The following is an 18,937-nucleotide window of genomic DNA, read 5'->3' as shown; positions in this document are numbered from 1 at the left end:
CCCAACTCTGATCAGGGTAAACCAAATACTACTCTAGATCCATAGCAAAGCAAATTTTTGACCTAGGAACTCTTAGTATTAGAGGGGCAAAAAAAAAGCTAGCAAGCTATTTATCTGTAACATTTTTATTGGTGTGTTGAATAGTTGTACAATACCTGACAATTAAACTGAATGCATCCCCAGTAAGGAAGATGCATACTGAGAAAAAACGCCTTTCCATCAATGAAATTCCAGCACTTCCTTTTGCGGAAGGGAACTGGTTATTCTGTCCTCACATCTACTTTCAGAAAATGACGTTTTAAAGTAAAAATGGCTGCCCATAAAAAAATTTTTTTTTATCACAGAAATTATAGATTTTAGCCCTCACTTAAACCAAAGAACTGCACACTTAAGACTTTTTCTGAAAAATCCAAGCGGCTGGTAAACACAGGGCTCAACTGATGCTATTAGTTGCTCAATACTCAGCATTTCATGCATGGTAACACACAAGTATTCCATGAAAACTGACCAAGGAAGCTTCTTCACCTTGAGTACAGCTGGTCGAAATTGAGTCATCTGATCTGTTCAAGATGGTCATGTAAATTTATAATTAAGATGCAGTTTTAAAGAACAACGCAACACAAAAATGCTACTAAAGCACTGCAAGATATACCTTCATACTTTCTAATCATGGCCGAGTTACAAGCTTGGGAGAAAAAAAAATTTAATTCAACTCATACGCTATCAGCTTAACTCAAAGCAAACTGCAGCATGTGATAAAAGAACTCCTCAGAGACCAACACTTTATTATACCTGTATTTCAGGGTTTTTACAGGAAAATCCAAATTTGCTTCTCCATATGCAAGGTGTACACTTTCACTGTCCCCTGTCTGAAGCATTCTCTCTGCTTCCTGTAAATTCCAAGTAAAAAGTTTGTAAGACTATTCATGCAGTAGAAATAAAAGAAGCATCTCATGCTGACAATTTCCACAGGGGGAAGGGGCATTTCCCTGTAGGCACTGGAGTTGAATGCAGGACATAATAGTTTAAGAACTTTTTTCTTTAGAAGCGTTTTATCCAGGTAGGGAGGACAGGGGAGTAGAGAAGGAGGGTGTGACAAGTTTTGCAAGGAATTCAGCCAGATGGTGTACAGTTAGGTAAGGCTTTTATGGAGGAGTTATATGAGCATGGTAAAGTGATGGACTTGGCAGTCCTGGGTTAACAGTTGGACTTGACGATCTTAAAGGTCTTCCCAACCTAAACGATCCTATGATTCTAAGCTGTATTACTATATTATCAGCAATTAGCAGTATGTTTTAATTACAGCACTGCAAACACAAACAAGCAAAATGTCCCTGATACAATGAACAGTTTTGTGATAAATTTAAGCAGGGTGAAGATCCCCACTTCACTGCTTTTCTCTCCCTCTCCCTTTTCTCTCCTAACCTGGTGAAAGACAAAGAAAACAGCATTTTGTGATAAAACCTGCTTCTTTCCACTTTGCTTGCTGATTTTAATCACAAAGAGTCATCATAGTTCCTAACAGCATCACTGCAACAGTGACTTTTCCTTATCTTAATTGCCATAATAGTCTCTCTAAGTATCATTGAGTGTTCTTTAGCAATTTATGACATGCTTAGTTTGATTGTTTTCACACTTACTGCTTTCTCTTTTTTCTTTTTGTCATCTTCTTTCTTCTTTTTGCTTTCTGGCATAAGATCATCAAGCCAGCTAAGCTCTCTTTTGGTGAAACATAAATCCATGAGCTTGCGAATGAACACCAACGCTAGAACCTTAAGGGAACCATAAATGGAATCATTTATATTAAGCTACTTAAATGAACAAAAATGCACACATGCTTTCAGTACATTCAGAATCTTTAACTGAAGCCCTTTTTTGTAGTACTAGTTTTATCTTACCACGAAGTTAAATAATTTCCACTTTCAATAGCTATTCACAACTGAATTGCTTATTTTCAGGAAATGAAAAGTCCTTTTGTGTTTCAAAAGTGAACATGTACTATGGGTTCTTTTGTTTCTTCCCCACACCCTTCTTTCTTAAGGCAGCAAATACATTCTGAAGAGGTTCTGGATGATGCACATACTCTTGGACAATTATTAGTTTGTAAAGGAGAACACTTACCATCATAGGGAAAACAACAGCAGCTGCAGAGGCTTTAATCACCCACAACAGAACTAGACAAGTGAGCTGAACAACTGTAAAGATATGGACCTTCCAGAGCGGCACGTAACGTAGATAAATCAGGTCAGGTTGATGTTTGGCAGGCATTCCAAACAATTTTATACGGTCAAAAAACTGCATTGAAAAATAAAATCATCCTTCAGTTAGTTATTTTCTTTCCCTCCAGAAGGCAATAAACATTTTTAGTGGACTCCAGAAACAATATAAACCCAAATAAAGTATTAATGAAGGACACTGAACATGCAGTGGGGTAGGGCTGGGGGCATTTTCTTTTGTTGGGTCATCCCAGCCCCCCCAGTCCCCCATTACTACTACAAAATTTCACAGTATTTCAGGTAATTCGTTGCTCAGCTATACTACTGAAAGAACAAATGCGAAGTGAAAAGTGAAGGTACAGCACAGTCTGAACATGACACTCAGGAAATTATCGTAAATACTATTCAGTCAATATGGGCTAACGTTATTGTTGCTCTCAAAGTGTTATAACTTCCTTTTCATTTAGTGTAAAACAGAAGCGAACTGCTCATTAAAATCAGACTTTACCTGAATGCCTTTTAATGAAGATACTCCCATGTAAAGAAAGACACCATACAAAACTGGCATTGGAATAAACTGGAGAGGAAAAAACCATCCACAGTTAGTTGTAGAATCGGCGTGGCTAACAGCAGTCCATATTGGCAAAAGACATGGACCCAGGTTTTCTTTGCATTATATTTTACTGAAGTGAAATCTGTGAAAGCTGCGGTTCTTTTATTTATAAAGAAAATACACACATCACTGAGCAGCAAAAAAATCTAGAGCTAACAAGGCCATCATCAGGATTTAAAAAGTAGTTCCACCTCTGACCGCCTATTAATTCAATTTTCTAGGTTGCAACCATGATTACTATTAATGCTAAGTATGCTGCTTTATGTTGCTATCTGACAGGAACTGTATTGAGACTATTAGCTTCATGAAATTGCCAAACGAAGTTTTGCTTTTGATCACTATCTTGCATTTCTGGAGCAGATTAAATAAAACACTGAGCTATTAAAATATCCTGATTTCTCAGAGCTAAATTTTGCTGTAATAAGATCAATTTAAACCTTACCAAGATAATGAAGCTGTCCACTGATTTCAGTGGCATTTGCATGAAACCTCTGCAGCCTACACAAAGCAAGCAAAGTCTTCTTTGCTCCTGAATTCATGACACTTCTGAGTAAAGGACAGCCAAGATACTATTTGAAATCTTAATAAAAACAGCTACCATCAAGCCTGAACAAAAGCCTTTACTGAAACTTAAATAGTGTGGATTAAAACTACACCTTAGGGATTTGTTACTGCATAGACAGATACATACATGCGCGCGTGTGTGTGTATATAAAAGCTAATGTCTTCACTGTAAGCTCTAATTTGACATGCTAATAACTTCATTTATGTTAACTTTTACTGCATTAACTCAGTATAAAACCATACATGAAACAAAGCCACAGCAACCTACAGATGCAAGGCTTTGTTCTCCTTCTTTCTTTTGAACAGTAAGGGCCATTCGCATTGAAAAGGAAAAACATTTCATAAAGAGCAAAACAGTAGTAACACCATTCCCATTACCCTTGGTTTCAGAAAAAAAGTATTAGTTTCTAAGAAACAGCCGTTAAAACATGGGCTAAACCTCTAGCTTCAGCAATTGGCACCTTTATCGTTCGCTTTTTAGCAACAATAAATTTCAGTATTTCTGCTTTTGATCCTGATCATTTGTATTATACAGCTGAGCTCTTGGCAGCTTTTCAACCAGGGATTGTCAAATCTGAATAGTCGTTCTTAATAACTGCCATTACCTTACTCTTTTCAGACCTTTACATTTTTTAACATTTACAAGTGATCAACTATTAAGAATTTATAATACGTACCTCTAATTACTAAACTACAGCTGTGTGTTCATAGGTTTGTTTCTTCCCATTATCTAAACTTAAACAGCCATTAGAAGCCACCTTTTTGTGAAATTACTTGTGATCTGTCTTTGCACAGACTTTTACAAAGTTCTTTAAAGGTATTCAAAATTATGCAATTTATGCAATGTCTGCTATTTCTGCAACAAAAAGACAGTTTTTTAATTTCTCCTTTTAACTACTGGATCTGAAACAGCAAAGGAGGAGTTGAATGAATTTTACTCAAATCTGAGCAAAAAGCCAACCGAATGATTGTTTTTTTTTCTGGAAGTCTTCGAAAGGGCACTATGGACATAAATTAAGAAACAGTGTAAACTGAGGCCACAATACGGCCCGCAAAATCTCTATTACACAGTGATGATGCCTAAGATAATCTTGATGCTTCAAAGATCGAAGCAAGTTTAAAAAGCTGAAGATAACGAAAAGTGAACAATGTAATTTCTGATGATCACTTTTTCTGTTTATTCTGCTGTATTATAATACTTCCACTCAACTTGATGTGTTTATTTATCACACTCCTTTTCTCTCTCTATTTATGACTCACATAAAAATACATAATTATGTTAGGGAACACAGACTCAAGAAACTAAAAAACAGCTGGCAAGAAAAATCAAGGAACATGGACAAAGGTTGTTTTCTTCACTACTCACTACATTGCTAGTTTGCTCAGATTTCATTTACTTGTATCTCCCCCCATCATTTCTATACAACTAACACCTCTTAAAGAATTTGAGAATGAGTCCAGGCATATTTTACTTAACAGAATTAAACTTCCTCACATTATGAAATGCTAAATCACAGTATCAAAATCAAAGCACAAAGAAAATACAAATATTTTGGAAAAAACTGTCTTTCACCTTTAACACAGAGGTCATGAACACTGACAGCCCCATCAGGACAAAAATCATCAATCCTGTCACTCGCTGCTCCCGGATTCCCAAAAACTTTGGTTGCTCTCCTGGTGCTGAGCATTCAGATTCAACTTTCAGGCTGTTAACATGACTTATAGACAGGACAGTTGCAGCAACAAACCACGGTAAGCCCATGATAGAACATATCCCCAACATAACACCAACCATGAGCAGATCAAGATGATAACCACAGCCTTTCTGTAAAATTAAACAAACAATTTGATAAACTTTATTTTTATATGATACCATATTTATAACTTAGCTGGTAAATAACAGAAAACTACAGAAGTTAGATACTTTGGAAGTGTCCACAAAATTGTATTTGTTCTTTATTAGTTAATATACACGTTTATTTAGTAGCTGTTGCAGTATTTCACAGACTCGCAGAATGAATCTGGTTTAAAAACTTGACTTGCACAAAACTTGAGTTTTGTGAAAATGACTTTTACCTTCAGCTTATGTTCCTTCCTGTTTATAATAACCGCTGTTATTTGCTGATCCATGAAAATGAGAATGGTACAGAGTAAAGCAGGAACAGCAGCTATCAAGAGTGTCCACCAAGGATTACTTCCAAGAGGATCTATGAACCATCCTCGGTCTTTTCGAGTGGGCTGAAAAAACAAATTATCAACGATATAAATTAAATTACTAAAATATAAAGCATATTTTATTGCTACAAATTGCAACAAATAGATCAAGTCTCTTATATATGTGTTTAGATTTTTTTCTAATGGCTTTGACCAAAAGCCGGATTTAGCTCTTAAATGTGAACATGACATTTATATGGAAAAAATTAAAACAAATCCATTCCATTCCTTCATTTTTGCACATCTGCACAAAAGAATGCTTCCTTTTCAGTGATATTGTAATATAATGCATAGTCTCTTCTGTCAGACGAGACATACATACAGAACAGAAGACAGAGTACTTCAACTACATTGTAAGTAAAAAAAATAAAATTTCTGTTTCTATACAATTCCACTGTTCTACTGTCTATGAAACTGCAAGCGTTTAAAACATTTTGGGGTCGTTTTTTTAAGTTTTACTTTTTTATCTTTTTTTTTAAAGGTTTTATTTCTTACTTCAAATTTCTCTGGAACATGAAGCTTAGGAGAAGGTACTCCTACAAGGTAGTCAATCACAACCATGATTACTATAGTCAGAAATACTGCAAAATCACTGATGGTAGAACGAACCTACAAAGAAAAGACTTGTGTTAACTCTTGCTTCGTCTATTTGTATTGTATTACACTACAGAACATTATATAGTTTTTAAAATAAAAAGGGAAAATGTAAGCTGCCTGCCCACATAGCATGAAGTTGCAGAAGGTAAGTATTCTGTACAACGGTTCATCTGATTATCTCATTTAAATGTGATCTACTGCAAGAAGCAAATTACTTAAAATAACTCCTTCGTAAGTTTCCTGTCCCCTCAACCCTACTAGGAGGCTGGGCCATAACAGCTAGTCTTTTTGTAGCTTAATTCAAAAATATCAGTGAACTGTTCTGAAATCAATACCCATACAATTGATGTTTTAATAGATAAGAGCAGGATAATTTGCAATCTATTCAGGTTATCAGATGACTTTAACAAACATTAGGAACACACCGTAGGATGAGCTGAGGTTTGTATTTTGGCTAGGAGAAGCTGTATAAATCAGCCCAAGGATATTAGCCTCTATTAGAAATAGTAAACCCCTGAGAAACCTCTCAGAACCCTTCATACATCAGCAGTCTGGGGAAAGCAATCAATTGTTCTGTATGGCTAGGTGAGGAAAGCAGTAGCAGTATTATCTCTCCAAATGATACCCAACAATAACTATTAATATGGGGAGACAGACTGCTTAGGTCTTCTAATGTTTGGAATATCTTGTAACTACAGGAAGGTAGAGTAAGCACTGAAATTTCTGCAAACACTTTCTTTCCTCTACTGCCTTCATTTTTTGAATTTTTAGCTGATTCTCTATTTTCATTTCTTTTTCTGCCTTAAAAGAAATCCCTCAATACAAAGTTCTGAAGCAAAATAGAAAATTCAACTGTTAAGTTATACTAATGTATTTATCACAAGATAAAAATAGTCTAAACAGAATTACCTTAGTGGGGAAATAGCGTTTGGTCTTGAATTGCTTAAGGAAAGAGGAGAGGAAAAATGTTGTAAAGAATAATATGACAGACCAGAAGAGAACATCTGGAATGTATGGTCCATGACGGCCACAAGCTGATCCACGAAACACACCATGAAATTCTAAACATTCCTGCAAAGAGAAGAACTCCTTAAATTTCTACGTTTTATTCATTGAGTACATTCAACCTAACCTGCAGCTCCACAACATAAAACATATTTGAGAACTTTCACAATCCCAAAAAGGGGATTCTCCTTCCTTCATCACCACCTCATCTTGAAATGCAAAAAAATCCGCGTTGTCTGTTCCAGAAGAGCCACAGTAGCCATCACTGATGATTTTTGGATGACAAAATGCTGGGAGATGCGCAAGAATAAAAACTTCTTTACATTCACCTCATTTCTATTCTATTTCTCAAAGCATCACAAGATTGAATGTATAAATAAAGATTGAGGACTAAGCGCAGGAAATGCAGACTATCCAAAACCAACTTTCAAGCTAATGAACATAAACAGGCATCTCCTCAGTTTCTCCCACCTCTTTATTCTTGACTTTGTTTTGCCTCGATACAGATAAGAAACAAAGACTCTTACAAAATGAGATTAACCCAACTGTTAAGAAAAGAAATAGTTTCTAGTAAAGCAGAAAAAGCATCGCAAATAATGGATTTGAATAAAAAAGAAAACAAAGTCAGATGATCCCTATCCAAAAGGCTCACTGAAATGCAAAGTGAAGAATTAAAGTAGACACATGGAGTACAAGGAAACAAGAAGTCAATAAATCAAATAGTTGGAAGCAGCATTGCCGCAACCTAGTCTTTAAACAGGTTAATTTATTGAAAAATTTAACTTATGACAAAAATTCACCCCATTAACAATCTACTTTGATTATAAGCCCCACCACATCCTGGATCAGTTCTGTCTCTCTGCGAAGACTGAAGATGCTTAAGGGAATGAAAAGGTATATAAAATAAAAAATAAATATAGAATAAATATAAAAACTAAGTTCAAGAGAAACTGCCATCCTAAGTGATTACGGCAGACCAGGAGCCATCGGTGGTACATAGCAAACACTACAGCTAAAACTCAAGTAAAGCACTGAGGTTTTCCATAGCACTTTTGCTGTGCAAAATACCTACTTTGATTGTGAACATCTAAGGCCCAGACACAAGGAGAACCCCTACACAGGTAACTACTGCCATTTTAGATTGCCTCAGATGGCCAAAGTAGGCACACACAGCTAGCAAACGCAACACAAAATCTATAGTAGATCCAAATCATTCAAGATGTAGGTGGAAACCAGATGCCAGGGTATGCAAAGTGGCCATGGACAGATGTGTTCAGGCAACTGATTCCCACCCAAGGAACTGTTATTAAGCAAAAATGTTTCTTCCTAAAAACCTTCAGTATCACTTCCACATAGTAACTTTCCTCCTCTTCATCTACCCAAAAAATTAGATATTGGTATAAAATATCAAGTTCAGAAGGTAATGCTTTCAAGCCTACTCCTTCAAATAGCTCTTCCCCTTTTCTTTTAATGTTCAATTTTCCAAATAGTTTTTTTCTTCCCATCGGTATTTAGATAATTTATTTGATTCTGTTATAGTTTTATACCAATGTCTAACAAACAGATTAACACGTTTACTACCACATTTTAACTGCAGATTCCACCTTCACGTTATCTTAAAATTATTTGTTCACCCTTTCCGGGAGATTGAAGGAAGCAATCTCCTGTTTATCCAGCTCATCATATTCATCTGCACTTCAGAAAGAAGGCTGTGCTGCTTACCAGGATGAAAGTGGCTACCTCAAGTAAACATTTATGATATTAGCGTTTACACTGCCACGGACTCATTCATTCAAACCACTACAATGACTGTTTAAAGCATTATGGGAAGAATAAAAGAGTTCAGAATACAGTTCAAATCAAGACAGAAACTAGATGAGAAATATTATATCAAGACTGGTGCTCTGTGGGCATTTATTTTTCATACATACATACACATGCACATATACAGCTTTTAGATACTCACAGAAACTGTAAGGTTACTCCATGCTATATTTTCCATAGACTTATTCATACTCCTCCACACCTTCAAAGTTTCATTGCTGGGTCTCTCAGGTTCAGAACACACACATCTGAAGGGAAGAAAAAAATAATGTACATGCTTTTAAACCATATGTGTCAAAATTTCAGTAGTTTCAAAAAACCTGAAGAATTTAAACCAGAGTTTATCCCCACCTTCTACAAAAGCAGCAGAGAACATGGCTCCTCCCCTAAATGACATGAACTAGGATTATTGGGAGGTGGGTAGGAATGAAGAATGAAAGAGGCAGCTGCTCAGGAGGTTTAACAGACTGAACAAGAAAAACAGACTATGTATTTTAAACAGTTAGAAGCAGGCCAGATATTGACTTAACTATTTGAATGATCTACCAGTTTTCAAATAGATAGTGTATGACACCACTTTCCAGCAACCCAGTGTATAACACAAAATATACTAACATACATTGTGTTATCCTCAAGGTTTCTACATAATTTGACTAACTTGGAACAAAGTTTTCTATGACTGTGTACAAATTAAGGTTTTCGGATTTCTATACAGCATAGCATCCCACAATGAGTCAAACTTCAATTAGTCCTATTGTACACCAACGTAAGAGAAAACAGAAAGATTGAAACCATTTCATTTTAAGAAATTGTTATATATGACTGTTCCAGCAGTTCCTTTTCAAACCAGACATGCCAATGGCCTCTAGAAGTTTAAGTCTTTTCTGAAATTTGGTAGTTAGCCATTTATCTTGCATTTGACATGCCCTCTGACCACACCATGGCCAAAACTGGTCACACTGAAGTAGGACACCATTTTTGAGCATGTAGTTAGTGGGCTAATTGAAGATATAAATGCATAAACTGCTCAGATTTAGAGCAACTGCATGCATGCATTTTTAATACAAGTAAAAGTGTCCCTCCCTACTGCAGTGGTTTGCAGACTTGGACTGCAGAACCCTTTCTATCAGACAGGTTGACAGAAGTACAGATCAGTAAAAAAAAGTAACATTTGATATTGATTTAATGTGATGTTTTTAAATAAGGCTATTCAAGTACACCAAACCATAAGCTTAACATGTAAACATTTATGTAGAAGAGAAACATAAAATAAGCAAGAAAAGTCTCCTTTTTTTATGAGATTCATCAAAATACTGAAAAACAACCATGGAACGGCATACTTGCACTCTGATAGTATGACAGTAAAGAAGGAAAAAGCACTAAACGTGCGTGGGCAAAAAGAACCTATATTTGCAAAGCATAATGTTTAAGGAACCTTAAAAAAATTATACGTATGTCCACCTTCTTTTGGTAACTGAATCATGAAGTAACAGCAAAAGGAAATAGGAGAAGACTGGAAAGCAGCAATTCCTACAAGGTAGTTCCAAACTGAGTAACTCGAGAACCATCAGAAGAGAAAGGAATTGCAACAGTAAGTATAAGATGAAAAGAAAGCATGTTTAGTTGTTTGTCAAGGCAGTAACACAAACAAGCATGCCGGAAGAAAGACTGATGGACAAATTTCTCAACAAATGCAATTAAGATAAGGAACGCCAGCAAGTAACTAAGTGGAAATCCAGGAAGAGAAAGAAAAAACAGAAAATGTAAGAGTATTAGAGACCGCCTTCTGGCTCACTTTGCTGAAGATACTTGTTTTGCACCCTCTTCCCCATTGGGGGTACAGAAGGGGGAAAAAAGCAAGCGTAAAAGGCTGGATCTCCTACAGCTTTGTGGTAGGGGAAAAAAAAAAAAAAAAAAAAAAAAAAGACAAACCAAAGTTGAACTCTGTGGCATGTCCTGAAAGAAAAGCCACACGTTCCTCTTCCCACTCTCATATGAGGCCTGCCTCTGCTAGCATAGCAAAACACAATCGGGTGGCAAGGGTCAGCAGACCTACAGATTTGCAGAACAGTTTCTGCCAGACTACTGAATTGAACGCACTCACACAGGAGGCCAGTGAGGCCCCAGAGCCTCTGCAACAGAAGGATGAGCAGCCAGAAGAAAGGGAGAAATTAGGAAGTGAGCATACTCCCACGGCCCACTCCTGGCACCATGGCCTGGTCTCAACTGCTGGTAAGGCAGGAAAGTGAGTGTGAATGTCATGTGTGACTGGAATACAAGCAGCTGTCCAAGAAGGTGTTTGCCCAAAACTAATCCCATTGAACAGGAAAATTACGACCATCAGCTGGATTAAATAGTAACACAGGAACTACAAAAAGGCTTTTGGAAAGGAAAAAAAGAAAGAAAAAACAGAGAACCAAAAGGGAATTCTCCTGAAAGGAAGTACCAAAGCAGCATGAATGTTTGTAAAAGCAAGGAGAGATCTTAGAAGTGGAAACACAACAGCCAAAACTTGGTTTGACACTGCCAGAAGTCACCCTGCGATCAGTGATCCGTGCCCTGGCCAGGCAGAGCAGCCGCCCAGCAGAAGGTGGGCAGCCTGCCCTTTGAGAACTGCCTGCAGGGCGCAACAAGGAGGAACTGCTGGTAGATGTGACCTCCCAGGGGGCTGCCTCACTAGCAGAGAACCACACAGGTACAAATAAAGCTAGAGGACACACATTTCCAGCAGGAAGGGACCCACTAGCAGAGAAATCCATGCTCCTTAAGCATGGTGTGTGACTAACCCACGTGTCTGGGGCTGGAGGGTAAATATTGGTGGGGGTGCAATAAGAACTTCTGGGGATTAGTAACAGGAGACAGTTTAAAAACGTGTAGGTTCTTACTAGTATTCCTTAAGTATCTCACTTGAGTTTATCTGCTGTATCACTGATCCGGAACATATGGATTGCTGATTGACAGCTAACTGCATGTTGTTGATGAATCACAGAACAGCTTTGCTTTTGATTGGTTTAAACTATGCAAAATGAGCAGTTTCAGTAACAGTCAGCAGGACTTCCTCCTTCTGACAGGTGTGAGCTGTAACCCAATTCATCATGTTTAGTGGAACTATACCATAAGCTTGTAAATTTCACACTGAGCAGCAAAAGATAAAGCAGCATTTAAGTGTATCACCATAAACTAAAAAATATGAGTATCAAGACATGGTATAAGTAGTACTCAATGCTCATTTTACTGTATAAGTGAACTCTTAATGCAGAAGTGGTACAGGTGCACACTAAAAGTTAGCGTACTGGGTTTGCATGGTAAGGTTTTGGTAGCTGGGGGGCTACAGGGGTGGTTTCTGTGAGACGATGCCAGAAGCTTTTCCCACATTCAACAGAGCAAATGCCACTCAGCTCCAAGATGCACCCACCACTGGCCAAGGCTGAGCCCATCAGCAACAGCGGCAGCACCTCTAGGGTAACACATTTAACAAGGGAAGTAAGTTACTGCATGACAGCAGCCAGGAGAGAGGAGTGAGAATACATGAGGGCAACAACTCTGCAGACACCCAGGTCAGTGCAGAAGGAGGACAGGAGGTGCTCCAGGTGCCAGAGCAGAGACCTGTTTTGTACTGACAGTTTTACTGCTAGTTACTGTGATTAACAGAATGGCTGTATTGTATTTTGTATTACTTTTCTCTCTCAAAAATAGTTTGGTTTTTTTAAGAAGTCAGGTATTCCCCATAACAGTAGAAAGCAACACTGTTTGAAGATGTTAACTCCCTATTCACATCATGTAAAAGTTGCAGAAGCTCTCCAAGTCTCAGCTACCTGGAAATAATCCTCACCCAGGTGGAGTAAACTATCATGATTTCTAGAGGTGGCAAGGCAAAACTCCAGTTCTGACCTTTGATCTCCAGGTTGACCTCGAGTAAAGCTCCAATTAAAGCAGGCATTGTCACAGCCCCTCATCCCTTCCAACCACCGACAGCTAACAGAAAATTCAATTCTACAGCATCCTGAATAGAATTTTTCTGAGGTTTCTCATGCCCGTACCACCCCCAGCATTCCTGCTACCCTCCCCAGGACAGGCACACATCACAGCTTAGTAGACTGTATGTCTCTATACTGTATTTCCCCTGTGTATTTTACTGACAGATAGAAACTTGGTACTTACGAATATAAAGTCAGTTTATCCAAATCATTGTGCATATTGAAGGCATAAACTTCTCCCAAATGAAAAAGCTTTTCCAATGCCTCATAAATAAATATGATGCATATAAGCGCTGCAAAAGCTTCCTCAGTAAATCGAGTGATGTAACACACAAGACTGCTGGCATCTGTGGCTACAAGCACTATGCATAAAAACGCAGTCCACAGACCAATGCTAGTTCGCAGGGAGAGGTAGGAAAGACCATAATCCCTGTGTGAAGAAAGAAACAGAAGTATTAACTGAGCTAAAAGTCACCTGTATTATATTCTATTTGAAAACAGATACCAAAGCCAAGCTCTATAGGTATTCACCACTTCTCTCATCCTTGATGTTGTTAGTTTTGAAGGAAGCAGAAACTTTTCTGTCTCATCTTCCACCAAAGCAAAGCAACACTATAAGGTGCCTCTAGGATTAAGGGTGTAACTACCTAGCTTGGGAAGCATCACAGGGATGACCTTTCAAGAACTACCTAGATGCTTTTCTCTTAGAGGGCAGATCAATCCCTGTTTACCACTGCAGAACCAAAGCCAACATCTTCAGTCAGAACATAACTTTTATTTAAGTCCTAGCCACTTTTTATTACTGATTTTCTCGTTAAGGCTCACTAGTGCCTCACAGCTTTGCCAAACCACACCCATCTCTCAGTCTCTTGCCGCTATATTTACATCTTCATAGACACACACTTTTAACACACAATTCAATTACAGCTACTCTAACAGGCTAGAAAGTTAGAAAGTGCATCAAGCTAATACAAACATCACTTACCTGCAAAATTTAAATAGTATTTTTTCAAATACTAGAACTGGTCCGGTGCTCCCCAGAATAGTAAGAGGTTGCCCAGCAAAGAGAGAATAGGCAATCCCAGTTAATGAGGCTCCAAAGAGAGACTCTATTGCACTCTGTTTGGGGGAAAAGAAACTGCTGTAACTAAGCTGCCTTTCAGGTCAGCGTTTAGCATCACATCTACATAAATACAGTTTTAAGATGCATTAACTTAGAAACAAGACAATGTAAAAACAATGCAATTAATATAGATGTTTGCAACAAGAATAACTTAACACAGTTTTGCAATAACAATACCATGGACAAAAAATTTTGATAACTTCACTCCTGAGAAACATAAAGCCATCCAAGACCATGAGAACAAGTTAGTAGTCCTGCTAGCTATGGAGGAAAAACATACCAACAATTACTACAAATTAAATATATTAAAAAAAAAGTGTTACTCAACATGTAGCTTAGAGAAAGAATTATCTGTCTCTGTAAAGAAAAAAAAAAAAAAAATATATATCTTGCAACATACCTGTACCAAAACATGATACGGTGTGCTGTATCAAACCTGCATCAGTCAACCAAGTATTACAAAAGAAAAAACTGACAGGTGGAGGTGCAGGGGAAATTACATGACACCAAAAATAGATGAGCAGTAAACTAATGTCCCACCTGGTAATGCATTTCTTTTCCAGTTCTCAAATTAAATGTTTTACTGTAATATTTTCTGCTTTAAAAAAGTTGCAATGCACCTCAGAAGAGAGGGGCAAGACGTTTTAAATACTAAAATGATATTAAAGTTACATGAAAATAGTTAACTATCCCATTTACAACTATGAGAAGTCACGGATTACAGATTAAAAAATTCCCCCAGGAAGCCTTAAGTGTTTGTTATTTTGCAATTATGCGAGCCTAAGAAAACAGTATTTATGCAAACTTAAAGCTCCAATTCAGGAAAGCATCTAAAACGGGACAAAATGGTTTGCTGAACTGGGGCTATTAAAAATGAAAACATGAGTCCTTTGTTCATTACATCAGGAAAAAAAAAATATATAATCCCAGTCCCTTGTTCTATTACCTTTGAATTAGTGCTTTTGGTTAGTCAATGCATTAACCTTGGGGCTCTCAATCAGGGTGGCAGGGACAGAAGTACTGCGGAGGTGATGACCTCTGGGAATGTGAGGAAAGGTTTCAAAACACAAACTGTGTACCTTACAATGTCAGCTACTGTGCTTGAACAAGTGTGTGCAGTAACTAAATTTTATATTCAATGATGCACACCAAGTATCTGAAGGCAGGAACAAACCCGCAAACAATTCCAGATAGCTAAAAGAAAGAAGGTGTTTAAGAATCAAGCTTTAAAAAGAGCATATTTTCATTACACATGATGTGCATTCAAAAATTATACCAACATTTTGCTAACCATTCCTACATTTCAGCACACAGAAAAGACAGCAAATACAGAAAAAAAATTATCAGCTTGAAGTGCTATATCAATAAACAAAAATCTGACTCAACAGCGTTACTTGAAAGAGATAAAGTAGTGAACTAAATTTTAATACAGTACAAGCTTAAAAACTTGATCAAAGTATCAAGAAGATATTTATAGCATCATAAGCTTTACCAAAATCTTTGAATTTGTAAAGGATATGTCTATGTCTAAATACATCCTTCCCCCCCCCCAGGACAGAGCCTTGTTTCTTCATTATAGATTTAAAAACAGAAAATACACTTCAAACTAGTTTACTTACAAGCCAATTGACACAAACACCAAGTTATTAACATTGCTGATGTACAGTATTCCTTCCTTGCTCCAAAAACCAAAGTGCAATGATGTTTTGGTTTGAAAGGTGCTAGTGTTATCTCCTGCCCAACTTAACACTACCAAAATTTTGTACATATATGGTTTATATTCAAGTCTTTTACAATGAAGAGTATTTTCTGCTCCTAAACCTTAACCAGTTTTAAGGTTAACAACATACATTAGTGAAAGCATATACATATCCCATTCATTACTGGCCCAATATGCAACTGACCACTACCATACACCGCAGGCATTATCATCCTTGTAGGCCTACTACTCAAGGCCAGTACACGTTCTTGGCTATCCACCTTGAGCCTCTGACTTTGCCTAAAGTAGGCCTAGTGGGATGGTGCACCTTTACTGCTATTCATCATTTTCAAGTAGCCAAAAAGAAGGTAATGCAAGCCTTTTCTCAATTCATGAAGCCATTCATCCAATAAGGCAGGATAAACATTTTTTACCTCCACTGTGCATCTTCTCCTGTTCACATGGGTTCCCCACATTTTCCACAGCAATTACCTTTTGGGGAAGATCTGCTTTGGGGCAGGCTAATCAAGTGCTGTGGGTAAATTCTTCAAATACAAGTATAAATAAATGAGACAAATGCACACAGTGACTTGCCTCTGAAGGTCTAAAAGCCTGGCCACTACCATTCTTTGTACTCACTATTCTGCCTTGTGTAGCTTCTCCCAGGAGCCCTCCAAAAGTGATTACAGGAGACATACAGGCACAGTATAGGAAAAGAATCGAGGCCAGGCACTGCAGGCTTAATGCATCCTTGAAGTCACTCAAGAAAAAAGGTGCTTTCCTTTTGATGTCAAGTATCAAACCACCAAAAAGCCTAAATAGGTGAGATGAAACTCGTCAAACTGTACACTAAAGGATTCTAGCTAGTTCAAAACTATGGGCTACACATGACTGCCAGTGCCTATTGCCAGCACAAATTAGCTATTTCATAATCCAGATTAAAGCATAACAGTTTAAAATCTAAATGAGAATCTTATTTATTCCATTTCAGTAGTATTCCAAATATAATCAAACAGGTTATCTACATTTTTAAAAGCTGGCTAGGTGTTTTTGTATATGGGCTAGATACTGAAAAAATATCTTTGCAAACAATTCCACCTAAATTATGTTTTAAGTCAAATCTGTCTTGTAATATTCAAAACAAGGAACAGGAAAAATATGCTAAAACCTCAACCAAAACTGCTGCATTGATACATATCAGTATCACTATTCCAGTAAGTAGTTTAGGTTTTTTATTTTAATTCTCTACATACATACAGTTAGGTCCACAAATAAATTTAGGTCTATCATTTTTAACATTGTTTTCATCTGGAGTATAAAGATGTTCTACAAATGGAAGTACAAAACCAAATATATATGTCAGTTAAATTGAATAATTTATTAGGAAGAAATTAAAAGGCTTTTGGCAGTTTCCCAAAAATTTCAAGACTCCAAAATACTAGGTATAATTTCCACCTACAAATAAAAAAATTATGTTGAGTTATTAAAAAAAATTCATTCCCAAGAAAAGCAACAGTCTCATCTAGGGATAATTCTGTGGGCAGAAATGAACTTCTCTGCTCCACATACTGCCTGAAAAAAAGGCAAAAAGTAAGCATACCAAAGCCAAAATGGTAAAAATCAATACGAATGTTGTAAAGTCCTTCTTGCAAGGATATGAGAAAGATGCATTTCATTTGGAACTTTATTATTTTGGGCACAACAACACTGTAAATCTTTTCCAGAATCTTTCAGCTGATTTAATCTCTACTCTCACATGAGGTATTACGGTTTAATCTTAACCAGGTATTTCCAGTGTTGGGGTCTTTATTTGGTAAGTATTTCATAATTAACAGAGAACAACAATGCAACTCAACTGAAAAAAATTCCTTCAATTTGATTTTAGATCTAAAAGAAACCTAACCAAAATAAAACCTAACCAATTCTGAAGTATTTTTTGCCACTTTATATTCCTTGTTGTTCCATGTCATACATGTTTAATAAAACAGATTTGCATTAACATAAATTTTTAGTACCTAGCCCAATACTGAAAATTGTATACTCCTGCTATAATTACGTTAATTGCATGCTCTTGAAAGTTATAAATTAAAACCCAATTCTTAAAAGTCAGTTAGTTAAATTAGGCAGCATCTTATATGAAATCCTTCGCAAATGTGTTGTGAAACATTGCCACAGGCTTGAAAATACTTTAAGCAGATTGGCATTTATAGGCAAGAATCCAACACTTGAAAAGGAAAAAGGATGCGCTCTGACACTTATACCATGGTATTTTATGTTCAAATGTCATCATTAAAAACTGTGAAGATTTAACACATTTATTTCTTTACAGTAGCTAGAATTTAGGGAAGTGAACACACCTTCCAGTTCTCTCAAGTTCAGGTCCAGCATGATGGCCTTCTTCTTTGAGAGTGTCTCCTGTAGGAGTAGATCCATTTGGAAATTTAGGTACCTTCCTTTTCTCCTAAAGAAAGGAAGGAAAAGAAGAAAAAAGAAGAAAAAAACCCATACTTTAAGACTGCATTTACACTAAAACCTGTAATTCAAAGACAGCGTGCAGACACTCCATGCCTTCCAAACATTCTTCATTGTCCCAGCTTATCAGCAGTCCTCCATTTGCTATATTCATCTTTCGAGTACAGATGGCGAGAACTGTACAATACTCCCCAAAAGACCCTACTAGTACCTTGCACAACAGTACTGATCTTCCTTCTTTCTGTAAGAAAGACATCCATGAGACATGGGGAAGCAAAGCCTACCTTTTCAAGACACAGCAGAGGCTCAACCATGATGCCTAGAAATCTTCAGATTTTTTTTCCTCAATCATTTCCAGGGCAGAAGAGCCTCTGGTTTCTAAAAGAAACTGACCTCGCTTTATGACAGGCAGAGAATTTAGATGAAGTATAAATGAGAAGTCATTCCCCTACTGAGCAAGCTGCTCACCAGCTCCTTATAAATCTCTCAGCTGAGCTTGCCTCCCAAAACCCCCGAAGCCCTGCTTATTTTGGAAACAAGTGGTAGTCTCCGGCCATTAATGAATAAACCACACTGCTGTCACTCTTCCCGCTCCCTCAAACCACCGCTGGGTTCAACACCAATGTCACCCTT

General features: G+C 37.2%; 1 protein-coding gene across 5 annotated transcripts in view; it reads right to left on the bottom strand.

Moving 5' to 3' along the window:
* Positions 1 to 18,937, bottom strand: part of SLC4A7 (solute carrier family 4 member 7) — a 97,638-nt gene that overhangs the window by 8,635 nt on the left and 70,066 nt on the right. For all 5 annotated transcript variants that reach the window (XM_037383047.1, XM_037383049.1, XM_037383051.1 and 2 more), the window contains 13 exons: positions 18,190 to 18,293; positions 16,472 to 16,646; positions 13,996 to 14,129; positions 13,195 to 13,440; positions 9,176 to 9,281; positions 7,114 to 7,275; positions 6,103 to 6,216; positions 5,470 to 5,631; positions 4,967 to 5,218; positions 2,725 to 2,793; positions 2,122 to 2,295; positions 1,641 to 1,772; positions 793 to 890 (listed from right to left, as the gene is read on the bottom strand). In XM_037383047.1, the coding sequence (XP_037238944.1) occupies positions 793 to 890; positions 1,641 to 1,772; positions 2,122 to 2,295; positions 2,725 to 2,793; positions 4,967 to 5,218; positions 5,470 to 5,631; positions 6,103 to 6,216; positions 7,114 to 7,275; positions 9,176 to 9,281; positions 13,195 to 13,440; positions 13,996 to 14,129; positions 16,472 to 16,646; positions 18,190 to 18,293 (1,928 nt within the window). The remainder of the gene's footprint in view (positions 1 to 792; positions 891 to 1,640; positions 1,773 to 2,121; positions 2,296 to 2,724; positions 2,794 to 4,966; positions 5,219 to 5,469; positions 5,632 to 6,102; positions 6,217 to 7,113; positions 7,276 to 9,175; positions 9,282 to 13,194; positions 13,441 to 13,995; positions 14,130 to 16,471; positions 16,647 to 18,189; positions 18,294 to 18,937) is intronic.

The sequence above is a fragment of the Falco rusticolus genome, chromosome 4, assembly GCF_015220075.1.
Source record: "Falco rusticolus isolate bFalRus1 chromosome 4, bFalRus1.pri, whole genome shotgun sequence".
Lineage (NCBI taxonomy): Eukaryota > Metazoa > Chordata > Aves > Falconiformes > Falconidae > Falco > Falco rusticolus.
Note: the sequence above shows the minus strand (reverse complement) of the source record. Positions and strands in the feature narration are given on the sequence as shown.